An 18,233-nucleotide genomic window follows, 5' to 3' on the forward strand; every position below is an offset into this window, starting at 1 on the left:
GTTCTACCGTGTTTATTTGTAGCTCGAGTCGTCGGATAAATGACACACGCCGCCGGTCACGCGGGATCCATTATCCGTTTTTCCTTTTTCCCAAAAGGAGATAAAGCTTTCTGACGCTAAACGAGTGGTATTAAAGACTGCGGCCAGACTGAGGAGGCGTTAATTATCCATTAGAGCAGCGTGTGGTCCAGAGTAACACCATTAACAATGAATGAAGCGCACCACATTTTCTTCCTTCAGCATTAAGTAAAGATAAATGATAGTACACTTCAAGAAAGGAGAGCACATTTTGCTAATAAACTCTTTGATAAATGGACTAAGATATCCATTTCCCCTCGTAAAGTCTACCTGCCTTTGTGGGAACGTAAAGTGAAAGTTTGGGATATTTGATCTCTTTCGACTTGAGTAACATAACAATAAAATACAACTTTCGGTAATCATTTTCAGATTTATATATTTTAACAAATCGTAATTTCAAAGGTGCCGGTGGAAATTCAGCTACTGTGGGTCGAAGTCGAAGAAGAGGAGGTGGAAAGTGGGTTGTTCAGCATAAAGAGAAGAGGAAAGCACAGAGCCGAGAACTAAATGTGGGGACTTTGAATGTTGGGACTATGACAGGAAAATCTCTGGAGTTGGTTGACATGATGATTAGGAGAAAGGTTGATATATTGTGTGTCCAGGAGAGCAGGTGGAAAGGCAGTAAGGCTAGATGTTTAGGGGCAGGGTTTAAATTATTTTACCGTGGTGTAGATGAGAAGAGAAATGGAGTCGGGGTTATTTTAAGAGAAGAGTTAGCTAAGAATGTCTTGGAGGTGAAAAGAGTATCAGATCGAGTGATGAGGCTGAAACTTCAAATTGAGGGTGTTATGTATAATGTGATTAGTGGCTATGCCCCACAGGTAGGATGTGACCTAGAGGTGAAAGAGAAGTTCTGGAAGGAGCTAGACGAAGCAGTTATGAGCATACCAGAGAGAGAGAGCGAGTCGTGATTGGTGCGGATTATAATGGACATGTTGGTGAAGGAAATAGGGGTGATGAAGAAGTGATGGGTAAGTACGGCATCCAGGAAAGGAGCAAAAATATTCGCATTAAAGTCACTGTTCTGGTTGATGTTTCATTTCCACAAAAGGCTTGTTTTCTCTGCTATACGGTCAGAAACTGGTGTTTTTGGTGAAACCCGTATTCTATTGTTGATTACTAAAGAATGGAAAAAGCAAGAAACAAGCTTGTTTTTTTTGTATTGAAAGAAGAGGAGAGTCTACTCTTTATTTTGGTAGGTTCGCTGCATATATTGTCACAGAACACAATATTCTATGGGGCTTGAAAGAGCAGTCAAAATGCTCTAAAACAGCTGCCAGTGAATAAGTTAATCACACATTGAAGCCTCAGAGCTGTGCAAGGCAACGCTGTGGCACTTATTCATTTTCTTCTCAGAATGAAGTCACTTTGTGAACTATTAAATGGCACCTGAAGCCAACGTTTAAAACAACCGTAATTGATGACTGTGCGCACATCCTCTCCTGCTTTCACTTCTGTGGCCATTCAAACTTCCTGTTCTCGTAATCGCACATAATTAATACCTTTTGCAAGATTGACGTACACTTTATTGATAAAGGTATCAGGACTCCTGGCCATTACGTGCACAGGAAGTGAAAACCAATAATTTGGATGATTTTTGTATTTCCATTGACCATGACGACATCCCTTCTGCTATCATTTTCAATTCAATGGACTTTCTGTGCTGTGTTTTGTATGGGATGGTTCTGATGGAAGGTGCCAAGGTAACAGACCGCTAGTCACAATAGTCCCAGCTCATATTATGTTTTTCTCAAGAATATTAATCAATTTTATTTATTTTTTTCTTCTGGTCCCTTTACACAAGTACCTGTTCTTCCATTATGTTTTCATAGGAAGAATGGCTGGTTTCTTTGAGAATTTATCATCGAAGAAGCCATTCAAATTTGTTTTTTTCCCACTTACTCAGTTTTTAACATTTTCCTCAATTCGGTGTTACTTTGACTTACAATTTACCTATAATTTATTTCGTAACTCAATTTACTCATATTTCAAATGTATTTTCCCTTTGAATTGAAATACCATTAATCCGTTCCTGCTCCCCAAAAAGAAAAAAATGACACCCCCTATTTACTGCTTTTATTTATGGCCAATTGAGTGACTGCATACACCTCCTCATACTATTCCATGAAAAAGTATTAGCCCCCTTCTCAAGTTCTTATATTTTTGCATGGTTTCCCACTTTAATGTTTAAGATCATCAAACAAATGTAAATGTCAGACAAATATAACCCAAGTGAACTTAAAATGCTGTTTTTTAAATGATTTCATTTAATCCGTTCATGCTCGGCAACCCTCCGTTTTTGCTGAATTAAAGCAATTCTGCAAAGAAGAGTGGCCCAAAATATCTCCACAGAGATGTGAAAGACTCATTGCAGTTATAGAAAATGCTTGATTTCAGTTGTTGCTGCTGAGGATGGCCCAACCAGTTATTAGATTTAGGGGGCCATTACCTTTTCACACAGGCCCAGGTAACTGAATAGTTTTTTATTTTTTCCTTAATAAATGAAATCTCCATTTAAAAACAGCATTTTTAGTTCACTTGGGTTATATTAGTCTGATATTTAAATTTGCTTGATGCAAAAATATAAGAATTTGAGAAGGGGGCCAATATTTTTTCACAGCACTGTATACTACTAAGCAAAGGCGAATTCAGCTTTTGTTATCATGATCAATAAATTAATCAATCAGACTTTACTTACATCGCACAAAGATGTACCCAAAAGTGCTTTACACAATAAAATCAAGCAAAACAAACTTGGGCAGGAACAAAGGCGACTTGTGACTAGGCAATAGTCTCTACTTGCGGAAGCGAAGCCCAGGGTGTGGGGGAAAAAAAGTGAGACAATAAAAGCATTACATTTTCCCTTGTGGAGGCAGCACTTCCTTCATGTATGTATGAAGTACAGTTAATCCATAAGCAAGGGCTGCTTTTTATAAGCTAATGCTGTTAGCTAATGCATATCTGTGCAACCAACAAAACTCAATGCAGCTCTGCTTACCGTTTGGCTTTGACATGATAGTCTTTCACATCCTATTTCTTTTCTTGCTCAAATTATTTTGTTTGCTTCTACTTTTCACTTAACTGTGTATCTTGCATTTGGACACGTCATCCAACACAAATACCGACGCACGGCCTCTGCGTTGACAACTTCAACAAATCACAAGGTAACTCTCATCTGTGCATCCAACAAATCTCAGTGCAGCTCTACTTAGCTTTTTGCTTGGACATGATAGCAGGGGCATCGGGCCATTGTCAGTCCACCAGAGTCGTTGGGCGGAAACTCCCTCATTGATATTCCATTCGGTTGTAAAGTGTTCGTGGTGATACCTAACGATCAAGGAGGCCATGCTGTTTGTTGGAGGCAGAATTATTGAGTTTCTTTGGAATGGATGAAAGGACACCTTTGTAAATAGGAGATAGGTGATGTCATAAGCCCACCCCCCACCCCCCCATCACCTATTTCCTACTTACAAGTTTGCCCATTCCAAAGAAACTCAGTAATTCGGAGGTCTGCGTCCTTCGTGTTCACAAGGCTTTTTGAAAGCACGTCATGTGACCGTTCTCCTCCCTGCCGCTTCCCCAGGTGCAGATCGAGGATGTGGAGAACGAGGGGAAGCGCTACAGCCTTTTCCTGGAGCTTTTGGAGGCTGCGCGCCATTGGGAGGACTTCCAGACGCTCGTCTTGCTCCTGCAAGCTTGGCCGCCCATGATGCAAGACGATGTGTAAGTCAAGTCAAATTATGCTTCAGTAATAAATAAAGGAAGGACCGAGCCCTGCTGCAAATTGCGAAAAACCGCAGGTAATCGATGCCTCCCCCAAAATGTTTATAATTACCTATATTAATATTTTAAATCGTAAATACACCACAAATTGTGGTGTATTTGTCTCTCTGTTGAAATGTATCACTGAAGTACACTACCTTGATAACTACTGCTTTCCTATTTAGACAGGGATTTCGCAGCATCTTGTGCCGTTTCCGAAAGAGCGTGAAAAGTGCTCGTGCTTATTGCTGTGCAAGTGTGTGGAAAAATGAACACGGAAATATCCCATGATATAGCAAAAAATCCACGATAAAAAATTAGCTGTACAATTTACAAACCATGAAAAGTGAACCACAATATGGCGAGGGGCAACTCCACCGATACATTTCACACTTGTTTGTTTTAATAAATGTTTTTCTTAATTATCATTGAATGTCTTATGATGTAATTTAAATTTTAAAATTATTTTGTAGTTCTCTTTTTTTTTGTATCACCTTTTTCCCCCCCTTTCATTTTAAAAATATAATGCAGCACCTTGAGCGCAAAAGTTTGCCCACTCCTGATATAGACAGTATACACAGTTATTTTCTATAGCTGAGGGGCAATGTACAACTTGTAAACCCCAGCTGTTGCAAAGTCAATCTCCAGATGGGGCGGGGTAGCATGCAGCAGTTGGCGTGTCTCAGCAGTGTTTGGGTGCATTAGCGATTGTTCTGTAATAACGTCCCTCTCCAACTCTGCTGACGACTCGGCTGTGGGAGTTTATCCCTCCAGCTCAATCGCGGTACACAAAAAAAAAAACCCTGATGAGAATTAGTGTGGATGTGAGTCGACTACAGTAATGTGTTCAGTAACATGGCCGAGTGTATTCACTAATGATGTTCAATACGTCCCTGTGGACATTCTATCCTTGTAAAGGAAAAACACTGAAATCTATGTGAATTGGACTTTTACCATGGCTGCAAATTGTCGGTCTCTAAGTAAAGCGCTACACGCAGACTTGAATGGAGTCAACTTCAGTTGCAAATTTTAGAACTTGGGACTTCGTTGGCTTGACTTGGTATTCATTAGACCTTACACGACTGAAGTAAATGAACAATGGCAAACTAATTACAGTCAACAACTACCCACCGCACACCTACTGCCGCACAGCAACGAAAATACTGCCAGCCCTGGTGTTCTTATCGAGAAACGTTTTGAGGCTCCACATAATACTGTACAGTGGTGCCTTGAGATACAAGAAACGTGACTTCGTAGTTTGTTTTAGATACGAGCCATCATTCGGCTGATTTCTGACGTGCAAGCAAAAATTTTACATGAGCGCTTTATGATGCCAGTGAAATCAATTCAACTTTTGAATGCCACCTCCAGTTTAGGTTTGTCAAACGAAACATAAAACCAAGAGAAATGCACATATTTAAAATAGCCACACAACTTTGCCTTACGCTAGCTTAATGGTAAAACACAATGCAAAATGCCATAGACGGGCTAACAAATAGCATTGATGTTCACTGCGCAACAGTCCTGTGCGGCACTTCTTAAAATTGAACTACGTGACTTGAAAGGTCTTGCATGTTTGCATTTGAAAATATGTATTTTTAAGATAGTGTGCCATTTGTTCTTTTTGTGAAAGAAAAGTTATTCTTTGTGCATTACGCACCCAACCCGGATGCTATGATGCGGAGTGCAGAGGCCACAGAAACACATTGTGGCTGGAGCTCTGAAGATTTTTACATTTGGATAGCAAGGACTATGCATTTGGTAAATTCAGGAAAAAGAAAGAATAGCAACATGCAACTTAAAGATAAGAAACGCAACAACTTCATCTGTCACTATAAAATACACTTAAGACATGCAAGCTATGTTAACTTCATAGTTTAGCTCAACGCTAGCTGGTCAAACATTAACTAAGCTGCATGTGGGATATTATCAGACAAAGTAACAGACAATACGGAGGCTAGTTAGGGACCATTAAAAAAAACTTTGATTTTGAATGGGTTAGTACAGCTAACTAACACAAGTACTGTGCATATACTGTAGTAATTGCAAATTGTGGTAATTATGTTGTAACTGAGCAAGATTGCGATTTTGGACTTTCTTAACCCAAATAATGACTTGCTTGAAAGTCACTTGTCTTGCTTGGTATCTGTCAATAACTTGGGACTTGCCTCAAAGCTGAATGTTATGATTTTGCTGCTGTTATTACAATGCAGTTGTGGAAACGCACCCTATGAGTCAGGTTCATAACTTAACATAGCTTTTAACTAGGGCATTTAAACACATTTCAGATTTAAATTGAGACATAATTGGTTTTGTGATGAAGTATTTCGTTTTTTCTCATCCCTGAAGTCGTTCTCATGAATTTCTACAAGGTAATGCTTGTACTGTGACATGAGGAAGCTTCAATGTTCCCTCTGATGCGTCTTCACTCATTGTCCCTCGCAACACTAAACTCAGAATGAGCTGGGAGGCGTTAACGTCGCACAGTGAAACTCTTCCGTCAGTCATGACTCAGCTCTCAATCCTGGCTGAAGATGAGCGAGTGTGCATCCTGAGGAGATCTGCTCATAGCAACTCAGGAGGCTACGTTCTCTTTTTTGTCTTTTTTTCTGGAGTGTTGCATCTTCTTTAGCGCTCACACGTCTTAGTTACGATTCTCCCCCCCCCCCCCCCCCCCCCCCCCCCGAGAAATCCTCCCCTATCTATCACAGGGGAGATTTTTGTGGTGTCTCATGACTCCCAATGAGAGGGCCAATGCTAGTTCTTTCTAGTCAGCAATTTGCCTTAAAAAAAACAAGCAACTACAGTGGTACCTTGACTTACAAGTATAGAGCCCAACCGATAAATCTCAATTAATCAAGCTGGTTATTGCGTATCACCGATAAATAGACATCGGTCAATATGTAACTGATGTATTAACTTTTTACTGTACCGAAATCATGTCGCGCTGCTCCTGTGTGCCTGGCCCCTCCCCCTCACACACAAACAGACATTTTCACCCCCACTCTCATTGACTCAGCTGTAAGAAACTGCCTTTTTTAACTCGTGTTGTCACTTTGTTAAATAATATAACACTACACTTTAGTGCCACATGGCTATAATGTCCTCTTGGAAACAAGCTGGTAGTTCTGGGAGAGCATTCTATTTTTTTTCTTTTCAAGTTTTAAAGAGAGCATTACAGCGTTTTAACGTCATCGGAGTTCCGTATTGTCAGCCTGTATATGCTACCCTTGGGTCGAATTCTTCAGAACTATAATTCTGACTATCACAGCTATGTAGATGACACACAGTTATATCTAGCAGTGTCTCCATATGACTACAGTTCAATTGAGGTGTTGTCTCACTGTCTAAAACAGATAAATAACTGGGTGAGCCCAAATTGTCTTCAATTAAACCACAACAAAACTGAGATCATTAGGCTTTACACGATCAGGATGTTTGGGGCCGATCAGCGAGTTGGGAAAAAAATGATCACCGATCCGATCACATGATGGAACAATGTGTCTATTTAAATGACCTGTTCATTTACTGTATATACTTGTGTACTTAATTGCTCAAAAAATTATATTTACAATAAATAATGTGTCTTTGTCCCTCTATTTATGTCAGTGAGGCATAGTGACAGACAGAACAAATGAATGGTCTTCTATTAGATAGCAGGAAGTACATACAGTAATTAATGTATCCACTTTTTGTGACAGTTTTGTTTGTTGGTGTGCCGTGAGATTTTTTCATTTGTAAAATATGTTCCTTGGCTCCATAAAGGTTGGAAGTCACAGCTCTAGTCAGGTCATGTATGAGGTCAAACCAACATTACAACAGGACAGAAATAATGGGTGCTAACGTACTGTAATTAAATTACTTCACCCACACCGAAACTTTAGAGCATCATTCGACAGAAAGGCAGCATGTTTACACACAAGCGCTTGCTTGCTAGGCTACATAACGTTTTGTTGCCTGCTTGCGAGCCGTATCGTATTAAAAGTATTTGAACATACCTCAAGCAAGCCTTAAACAAACATCCTCTTCTGTCCTGAGCACCGGTGCCCACCAACACACATCTTTCCCCATTTTGTCCTTATAATACAGTCGGCGTGATCCACTCTTGTTGTCGTTGCCACGGTAACGAGTGTATCCGGTCGCATTTGAGTTGACAAGATAAAGCCCAATGATTGTAAAAAAAAACGGGATGCGGTGGAATCTGAATACAAGCTTTTATTGCAGTCGTCTGACATAGTGCAATCGTGAAAGAGCAAATTTGTCTTGTAGTCTGATCCGGGCATTACGTGCTGTCGGTCTCAGATATGTTGTCTGTCCCATACCACCGACATGTTTTTATTTTTATTTTTTAATAACTTTATTGGCCAGCTGATATTTACAGTACTACCTCAAAAGACACGCGACAAGGCTAAAAATAAACCAGCTTTTGGACTCATATACTGTGCACGATGGCAACATCTAAATGTCTATTACAAGCATGTCACTACCTTTTTCTCAAGCTTCAGATATGCCGCCACTTGAGCGAAGTGGAGGAAAGAAAACGTCACTAATGCACTTTCAGTAGTTTATTGAATAAGGCAACCAGTCAAATGTACATGTACAAAAATAAAGAAGTAACACAAAGAAGAACAGTTAATTCGTTATGTTAGCTATTTAGCTAACCAATACTGTATGTACCATTATACTAATATAATTAATGCTGGCTTGGTGTTAAAAGTGTTAATACATTTCTGGATCCACCTTTAATCCCTGATCCAAGATAAAATGTAATAGGTTCTTCCTCACACTTTACAGGCCTTTATGGAAATCACTTTGTTAGATTTTATATTGTCCTACTCACAAACAAACTGCAATCAAAATAACAGAACATCCTTGCCCTAGGTAATAATCTCTGTTTGTCCCGCTTAATTGGGACTCACTTTGCCGCCGTAATGTGACATTAGGTTTGAAATGAATTCACGACACAGTACCGAGGATTTATCAGCACCGCCAACACCGTCTGCCTGTCGAGACATGTTTAAGCAGGCGTTAGCCATACTAATCACACACATGACTTAGCCAGTGTTGATCAGGGGCGGCTTCACACAGACTCAAAATGCAATTTGATCCCCATCATACTTGTATAATGATGCCGAGCGTGCTATAATGCTAATGTTGCTATTAACCAACTGTCTGCCTCTGGTTGTGCGAATGAAAATGCTAAAAGCTGTAACTGTGAATGTAATCATACCTACAATTTACCTCTCTCTAGTTGCATTTTTAAAATCGTGTCGATATTCGTGGAGGATGAAAAAAGTAACGAGCCTATTTTAACAAAGGACGTAGTAGAAAGTACAGATATGTTTTCAATTGCAAGGAGTAAAAGTAAAAAGCCGTCCAAAAAATAAATACTCAAAATAGAGATACCTGAAAAATCGACTTAGGTACAGCGTTGCTCAAACACCGTATTAGTGTTTTTTAAATATGTAAATATTCTTGGAGGTCATGTTTCTTTAAAGGCTATTGACTGGCCTTGGAGGGTGCTATTGGTTGACTGAGTGAAGGAAGAAATAGTCGTAGAGCATGTAAAGGAGATCAGTTAATGCGTACCTCCCCTGGAAGTCGCACCCTGGCGGTCCGACTTGCAGACAATATCCAAAAGACAAGGTCATTAGGTTCAATACGAACGCTAGATCAACACATTCTGCCTGTACGAAGATGATAATGATCTTTTATTTTTTTGGGCTCACTTGGTAAGTAGGGAGTTAGAGAGTTAGTAGTAGGTCAGATGGAAGATCTTGGAAGCTAACGAGATTTACCCGACTTAATACACCTCGTAATACCATCCACATTATCAGTCATATCAAAGACCAAACTAATTTGATCCTAAAAATGTTTTATTGGATCTCATTAGTTTGTGCGTGTGTAGCTAATAATCTAATGCTGTTGTAACTCAGCAGATGATGACACTTGCTCTTGCTTCCTGTCTCCAGGGCCATGTCTGAGCGTAACCCCTGGGTTCTGCTGACTTCAGCCATGGTGACCCACTGCCAGGGGCTGGAGGTGGAGGTGGAGGTGGACCTGGGTCAGCAGGTTGTGACCATGGTGCGATCCCTGTACAACACCAAGCACAAGCTCCCTGCGCAGGTAAAACTACATGGAGTCCATGATTTGTTTGTTGTTGTTGGCCACTTGTTCCTCGGCAGAATCCGTGCAAGCATGGGTTAATGAAAACATTTGCATTTTCCAGCCACACCTACCAGTGTTTGAATGACAGGAAGATGAATTGACTCCAAAAACATCACTAGGAGTATCATAACCATTTATTATCATGGATTTTTGTAACCAAATCACTACTCAATAATAAATATAAAATAAATATGTTATGAGCACTGTGGCTTTTCAGTGAACCCACACTTATCTTGGGGCATAAGTTCTTGACAAATTCAGCACACACATCTGATGCTGCAAAGCGGCAGCTGCCTCCTCCAAGCCAAAAACGTGGTTAGCGACTAGTCGATGTCACACTGTAAACATCATTGTGGAGTAGTAAATTTGATAAATCAAAAAGTCGACAATTCTATACAACCCCTAGCGGGTGAACACTACCTCTATGACGCGCTTCCTTGTATTCAGCGCCACCTCTCTCATAATTTTTTAGGTGTGTAGCCCACAACATTTCATTAGCATCAGCTCAGTGCCTTTTTTTTCGTGACCGACTGTAAATGCTAGCTGACCTATTGCTATACGTGACGTCCAGCTAATGCTATTCATGGGCTGCTGAATCTTATGCCTTTCCATACATCTCGCGCCAGCTGACTGTGATATTCGTTTAGCGTTAATGCTATTCATCTCGAATAGGCGAAAGTCTGCTGAGCGATTAGGTAGCGATGCAAGGGTGGGTGGTTGGGTGGGTGTAGCCGGCAGGGGAGGTTTATTCCGTTCTGCTTTAATTTGAATGCGGTGGAATGAAACCAGCAGAGGAGAGGAGTCAGATTGCATTATAATAGCGATATATTACTAGCGGCGGCAGCACACTGTGTGCTCAGGCGCACTGGAGACCTTCTTAAAAGCATTATGTATCGCTGCATTTTTCTTACACTGCCCTTTTGATTAAATTTCTCTTACGTTTGTCGTATTTTTATACAACCCAAACCTGTTATTAGATTATTTCTTTGAGGGAATATAATTAAACCTGTGCCATTATCAGGGGAATTGCATTAGTCAGGTAGTTGGATACCTAATTAGCTAGATGGGAAGCTCTGTATGTAGCTAACTAATTACAGAGACAGGTAGGTAGGTGGGAAGGTAGTTAGCCTGTTAATTTGATACATAAGTAGGCAGTGGCGGCCGTGTATTTGGTACCTGGGCCTTCAGTGAGGATTTACTGACCTGATACCACCTCTGCCATGTCATAATTGTTGAAACTGCCTACTGTACAAAAACGCAATATAGCAGCTTGCACCTTTGCCGTTCACATGATCTGGAGCAGTTCACAACCAATATGTCTAATAAAATGACAAAAACATAGAACATCTAAATAAAATAATCACCAAACATAATGATTATTATTAAATGTATTAATGTGTGCAGATCCCTACAGATGTGTATTACTAGTTTAAATTGGCTGTAACTAGTTTTACTCTGATTAACTATTGCATAGGCAGGTAGCTAACTAAGTAGAGAGAAAGGTAGATAATTAGCTACCTAGCTAGCTAACTAATTGTCGAGGTAAGAAGTTAGCTTGCTAAGTATGTACCGTAGGTGGGTAGGTAGGTACTGTAGATAGTTAACTAGGTAATTAGATGGGCAGGTAGGTAGTCATCTTGAGCAGTTGACAACCAATAGTTATCTAGTAACATGACAAAAACAACAGCAACAAAATACATCACAATCACTGCTGATTATAAAATGTACTATGTGCAGATCCCTACAGACGTGTTTTGCTAGTCAAAATTGGCTGTGAAAAGTTTCACTCTAATAGTTACCATGTAGGTAGTTAGATAGCTAACTAATTCAATAGAAGGTAGATAATTAGCTAGCCTGCTAATTTTCTAGGTTTAGTAGTTAGTTAAGTAGGTAGTTAGTTAAGTAGGTAGTTAACTAGCTAAGTAAATCGGTCGGTAGTTCAGTAGCTAACTAATTAGGAAAGTTAACTAGCTAGCTTCAGTTACGTAGTTTGAGGTAGTAAACTCTCCTATTAGGTAGGTAGGTCAGTGGGTAGCTAGCTTGCTAGTTATGTTGGTAAGCAGGTAGGTAGTTAACTAGCTAAATATAATGGTACATAGGTAGCTAACAAACTCGCAAGGTAGGAAGTAGGTAGGTAGCTGTTGTTGGATCACTATAAAAAAAAAATTCATCTCCTTTTGTTTCTATCTTCAGTTCATTTTATTTGTCTGTCATCAATGACAAAATACTTGGGAATGTACTACACGGTTTCCTCAACTTTAGCCCTCTGGTTTATCGCTTTCCCTCCATCTGTCTGCGTCCTCCAGTGCATCCGAAGTGTGGCCGAGCTGCTGCAGCCCAGCCTCCAGCAGCCCGCGCTCAAGCTGATGGCCGAGAGCGGTGACGCCGAGCTGCTGCAGCTAACTCTGACTCAAGTCAACGCCATGACCGCAGTGAGTGCCACCCAAAACATGATACACGAGATTTGGCACAGTTGTCTTTGGATCACATTCAAAGTCGGTCGAAGTACAAGGTTGTGTATTTGAGGGAGGCGTTTAATTTTCTAGGGGACTAATTGGGGACATGAAGTCTTTTTGATGGACAGCCACTATTTTTAATGAATTTTGTGATATACTTTAAATGATTATCGTAGATAAGAAGCTGCAACAATCCAAAAATGTATCTGAGGGAGGCGATTCATTTTCCTATTTGGAGTAAATGGGGTACCAAGTCTATTCGAGGGCTGGCTCCTATTCTTTGGAGGATATCAAAAACTATACACTGGAAGCTGCATCCATCCATTCATCCATTTTCTACCGCTTATCCGAGGTCCTTTCGCGGGGGCAGTAGCTTTAGCAGGGATGTCCAGACTTCCCTCTCCCCAGCCACTTCATCCAGCCCTTCCGGGGGGAACCCGTGGCGTTCCCAGGCCGGCCGAAAGACATAGTCTCCCCACCGTGTCCTGGGTCGTCCCTGGGGTCTCCTCCCGGTGCGACATGCCCGGATCATCTCACCAGGGAGGTGTTGGGAGACATCCAAATCAGATGCCCCAGCCACCTCATCTGCCTCCTCTCGATGTGGAGGAGCAGCGACTCTACTCTGAGATCCTCCTGGATGACAGAGTTTCTCACCCTATCTCTAAGGGAGAGTCCGGAGACCCTGCGGAGGAAACTCATTTTGGCCGCTTGTATCCGGGATCTTGTTCTTTCGGTCACGACCCACAGCTCGTGACCATAGGTGAGGGTAGGAACGTAGAGCGACTGGTAAATTGAGAGCTTCGCCTTTCATCTTATCTCCTTCTTTACCACAACGGACCGATACGAAGTCCGCATCACTGCAGACGCTGCACCGATCTGCCTGTCGTTCTCCCGTTCCATTCTTCCCTCACTCGTGAACAAGACTCCAAGATACTTGAGCTCCTCCACTTGGGGCAGGATCTCCTCGCTTCACACTCGGCTGTGAACTGCTCCAGTGAGAGTTTGAGATCACGGCTTAATGAAGCCAACAGAACCACATCATCGGCAAAAAGCAGAGATGGAATACTGAGGCCACCAAACCGGACCAACTCTACGCTTCGGCTGCGCCTAGAAATTCTGTCCATAAAAGTTATGAACAGAATCGGTGACAAAGGGCAGCCTTGGCGCAGTCCAACCCTCACCGGGAACGAGTCGGACTTACTGCCTGATATGCAGACCAAACTCTGACTCCGGTCGTACAGGGACCGAACAGCCCGTATCAGGGGGTTCGGTACCCCGTACTCCCGAAGCGCCCCCCACAGGACTCCCCGAGGGAGACGGTCGAACGCCTTCTCCAAGTCCACAAAACACATGTAGACTGGTTGGGCGAACTCCCATGCACCCTTGAGGACCCTGCCGAGGGTGTGTGTAGAGCTGGTCCACTGTTCCACGGCCAGGACGAAAACCACACTGCTCGTCCTGAATCTGATATACGATATACGACTTCCTGACAGACCCTCCTCTCCAGCACCCCTGAATAGACCTTACCAGGGAGAATGAGGAGTGTGATCCCCCTGTAGTTGGAACACACCCTCCGGTCCCCCTTCTTAAAAAGGTGGACCACCACCCCAGTCTGCCAATCCAGAGGCACTGTCCCCGATGTCCACGCAATGTTGCAGAGGCGTGTCAACCAGGACAGCCCCACAACATCCAGAGCCTATAGGAACTCCGGGCGAATCTCATCCACCCCCGGGGCCTGGCCACCGAGGAGCTTTTTAACAACCTCTGTGACCTCAACCCCGGTCTGCCAATCCAGAGGCACTGTCCCCGATGTCCACGCGATGTTGCAGAGGCGTGTCAACCAGGACAGCCCCACTACATCCAGAGCCTATAGGAACTCCGGGCGAATCTCATCCACCCCCGGGGGCCTGGCCACCGAGGAGCTTTTTAACAACCTCGGTGACCTCAACCCCAGAGATAGGAGAGCCCGCCTCAGAGAACCCAGACTCTCCTTCCTCATGGGAAGGCGTGTCGGTGGAATTGAGGAGCTCTTTGAAGTATTCTCCCCACCGACTCACAACATCCAGAGTCGAGGTCAGCAGCGCCCCATCCCCACTATACACAGTGTTGGTGGTGCACTGCTTTACTCTCCTGAGACGGCGGATGGTGGACCAGAATTTCCTCAAAGCCGTCTGGAAGTCTTTCTCCATGGCCTCACGATCTCCTTCCATACCCGAGTTTTTGCTTCAGCGACCACCAAAGGTGCATTCCGCCTGGCCAGGCGGTACCCATCAGTTGCCTCAGGAGTCCGACAGGCCAAAAAAGCACGATAGGACTCCTTCTTCAGCTTGATGGCATCCCTCACCTATGGCATCCCTCACCTATGGTGACCTATGGTGAGGGATGCCATGTCTACCAACGGGTTCGGGGATTGCCGCCACGACAGGCACCGACCACCTTACGGCCACAGCTCCAGTTGGCCGCCTCAGCAATGGAGGCATGGAACATGGTTCACTCTGACTCTATGTCACACGCCTCCCACCCGGAACATTAGCAAAGTTCTGTCGGAGGTGGGAGTTGAAACTCCTTCTGACAGGGGATTCTGCCAGACGTTCCCAGCAGACCCTCACAAAGCTGGAAGCTGCAATGAGCAAAAAAAAATACAAAATCCTTTGAGGGAGGTATGGAGTCTATTTGAGGCTTGATCACTGTTTTTAGGATTATATCAATAGAATAGATCAGAAATTACAACCGACAACAAAAATGATTTGATGGAGGTATTTGATTATTTTAACTTGACTAATTGGTGCTCCGAGTCTATTTTAGGGCTGGCCCCTATTTTTGGGACTATATCAACAAATGAACACATTGGGAGTTCGCACTGCCCAAAACAAATTGAGGGAGGCGTTAATAATTTTTCAAGTTGACGAGTTGGGGCATGGAGCCTGTTTGAGGGGTGCTCAGTATACAGTATCAAATACAACACTGGAAGTTGCAAAACATATTCTTTGAGGGAGGCGTTTAATTTTTTAGGTGGTCGAATTGTGGTACAGCGTTTAATTGGACACTATTTTTTGGAGTATATGAATAACTATAGAAGATATAGGACATAGAATGCAACTGGATGATGCCACCAATCAAAACTGTCAGGGAGGCAGTTACTTTTAATAAGTGGACTAATTAGAGCACACTGTGTATTAGCTAGAGCTAATTGGTGCTTGGAATCTCTTCGAGGGGCATCAATTATCTTTAGGAATTATGATACGTCATACACTATAGACCAGAACCAACCAAAATATGTATTCTCATAGGAATGTACATTTATATACAGTACCTGAGCAGCATTCATGCACTTGCCGCCCAGTTTAGTGTGCTACATAAGCAGCTAATCAGTGCAGCCTCTGCGGATCACTCGGCTGCTTCCTGATCTGATAAGCAGTCATTACCAAGCGGGACCACTCAGACCTTTCTTTTGTGCAGGGATCTGATAAAATCAAGGCCAAAGCGCGCTATTCAAGGTGTGGAAACCTCCTTTAACTTTGATGAAACCACACTGTGCTCCTGGATCACTGCATCTCAGACGTGTGTGTACGTGTTTGAGCACGTCAAGCGTGTGTGCATATACATGTGTGCATTTTGAGCATGCAGAGCTAAATGAGGGGGAGGGGAAAAGAGGAATACATATACATATATATATATATATACATATATATATATATATATATATATATATGTATATATATATGTATATGTATATATTATATGTATATATATATATATATATATATATATATATATATATATATATATACATATAAGAGGAATACAAGGCGACGCCTCAACAGGATAGAATGGGGCTGAGATTTTATTCCTAAAAGTGTATTTAATATTATTGTAAGCCACTTTAACATTATGCACAGTTTGAAGGCGGAGTTTAAATACCGCTGGTCTGAATATTTTAAGACTGCTGGTGATCGGAATAGCCGAAGCTAGCGATTAGTCAATTTCAAGTGTTAAAGGTCGATGCGAAACAGTAAAGTCGAAACCCGAGAACACACTGCTGCATATGATCAGATCCTGCTTAATGTATTTTCCTTTAGACTTGAAGCAGCATGTGGTTAATTGACCTTGTATGCCTTGGTCCTACTGTGAACACTCGTACGTTTGTGATCATGATGTTAGTTTAAGTATGTGTCGTACAGCAAATATTCCCACTACAGTCATTACCACCGGCATGCTCAACTTTTCCAATTAGGCGTCACCTTAATGGGCTTTTGTTTTTCCTCTGCCATAACAAGCAAAGTGAATTAGCGAAGACTTTGGTAAATGTCATTCTTATTTCACCTGCCATTTGAGATCTGCATAAATAAGCCCCAGGGTTTTATTCGCAACAACACGCCCCACTTCCGCGCAACGCCGCTCGCACTGACTGGCAGCCGTTATCTCGCCGCCAAGCGCGACGGTCGCCGTCTGTGTCCTGTCGCCCCAATAACCGCATGATTTATTTTCTTTACAAAAGCGATACCCCGAGATCGAGCTTATACCAAGTTTAATTCCTGGAGATTAGTGTGTCATTAAAAATGTGCCAAGTCTCTTGACACGCTGATTAAATGAGAGGTGCTGGTGAGACACTGTGTCTGGCTGAGTAGGTAAATAAAGAACAGAAGAGACAAAAGAGTCATGACAGGAGATAAAGGAATTATTACTATTACTTTATGGACCTGCAGGAAGTGAAAATGGGAAAAAATCTTGAGTTGTTACCACAACTGCAGAAAATGGAGTGCACTTATATCGCGCTTTATCTACCATACAGTGCCCAAAGTACTTTACAGAGGCTCACATTCACTCATTCACACTCAAATTCATACAGCAATGGTCAGCAGCTGCCATGCAAGGCGCTGCCAGGACCACTGGGAGCAATTTAGGGTTCAGTGTTTTGCTCAAGGACACGTCGACAGCAGACAGTGAAAGCGGGGATTCGAACCAGCAACCTTTAAGTCCCTGGATGACCAAGTGAGCCACAGCCGCCCAAGCTGAACAGGTGATTTTGACGCTAGTATTTATTTATTTATTTTTGCTTTTGTGACACTTCCATTTCTCCATCTAACACATTTTATCTTACACATTATGCCATAACACTCGACACACCTCAAACAAAAACAACAAAAACAAGACTGAGAAAGGGCTTTTGATGGCAAAATAATCATTTATTTAAAGGTATACCACTAAGTGTCTTTTTTTTACATGGCATTTGAACTGAACCTCACTGTGTCATCTTTTTCATAATCACTACACACACTTTCTGCGACCTACCGCGACACATACTCTGTTTATAGCGTACATATACGTACTCAGTTCGAGTGTGAGGTGCCTTAACCTGTCTGACTTCCAACATGTTGGCATTTCTCTCCCTCATAATTGACGGGACAAGCCAAAATTCCCATCCTAATATTATACTCAAAAGGTATGCTGATCTAAAATACAAACCGATGCAACACTGCCATCTACGGGGATCTGTTTGTCATTACACTGGTTAACAAACTTGAATTTCACAGACAAGCTGGGTGAGACCCTCTTCCTCGCCTACCCATTTGAAAAACATACTGGATGAATATATACGTCGGTTGCAGTAAACATCCATGGCATTATATGAGTTCATTTCAGTGCGGGAAAATGGATTTTATATATGAATAATGATCGTGGAACAACTTATACTCAGAAATCACTAGAGGGTACATGCATACCAACAATTGGGATTAAGCTGATCACAAAGCCTTTCCGCCCAAAAAT

The 18,233-nt window shown here is 42.2% G+C and overlaps 1 protein-coding gene across 2 annotated transcripts in view; it reads left to right on the forward strand.

Annotated features, from left to right (window-relative positions):
* Positions 1–18,233, forward strand: part of nbas (NBAS subunit of NRZ tethering complex) — a 163,170-nt gene that overhangs the window by 135,140 nt on the left and 9,797 nt on the right. For both annotated transcript variants that reach the window (XM_061704380.1, XM_061704379.1), the window contains 3 exons: positions 3,662–3,801; positions 9,813–9,966; positions 12,315–12,440. In XM_061704380.1, coding sequence (XP_061560364.1) covers positions 3,662–3,801; positions 9,813–9,966; positions 12,315–12,440 — 420 coding nt within the window. The remainder of the gene's footprint in view (positions 1–3,661; positions 3,802–9,812; positions 9,967–12,314; positions 12,441–18,233) is intronic.

The sequence above is a fragment of the Phycodurus eques genome, chromosome 18, assembly GCF_024500275.1.
Source record: "Phycodurus eques isolate BA_2022a chromosome 18, UOR_Pequ_1.1, whole genome shotgun sequence".
Classification (NCBI taxonomy): domain Eukaryota; kingdom Metazoa; phylum Chordata; class Actinopteri; order Syngnathiformes; family Syngnathidae; genus Phycodurus; species Phycodurus eques.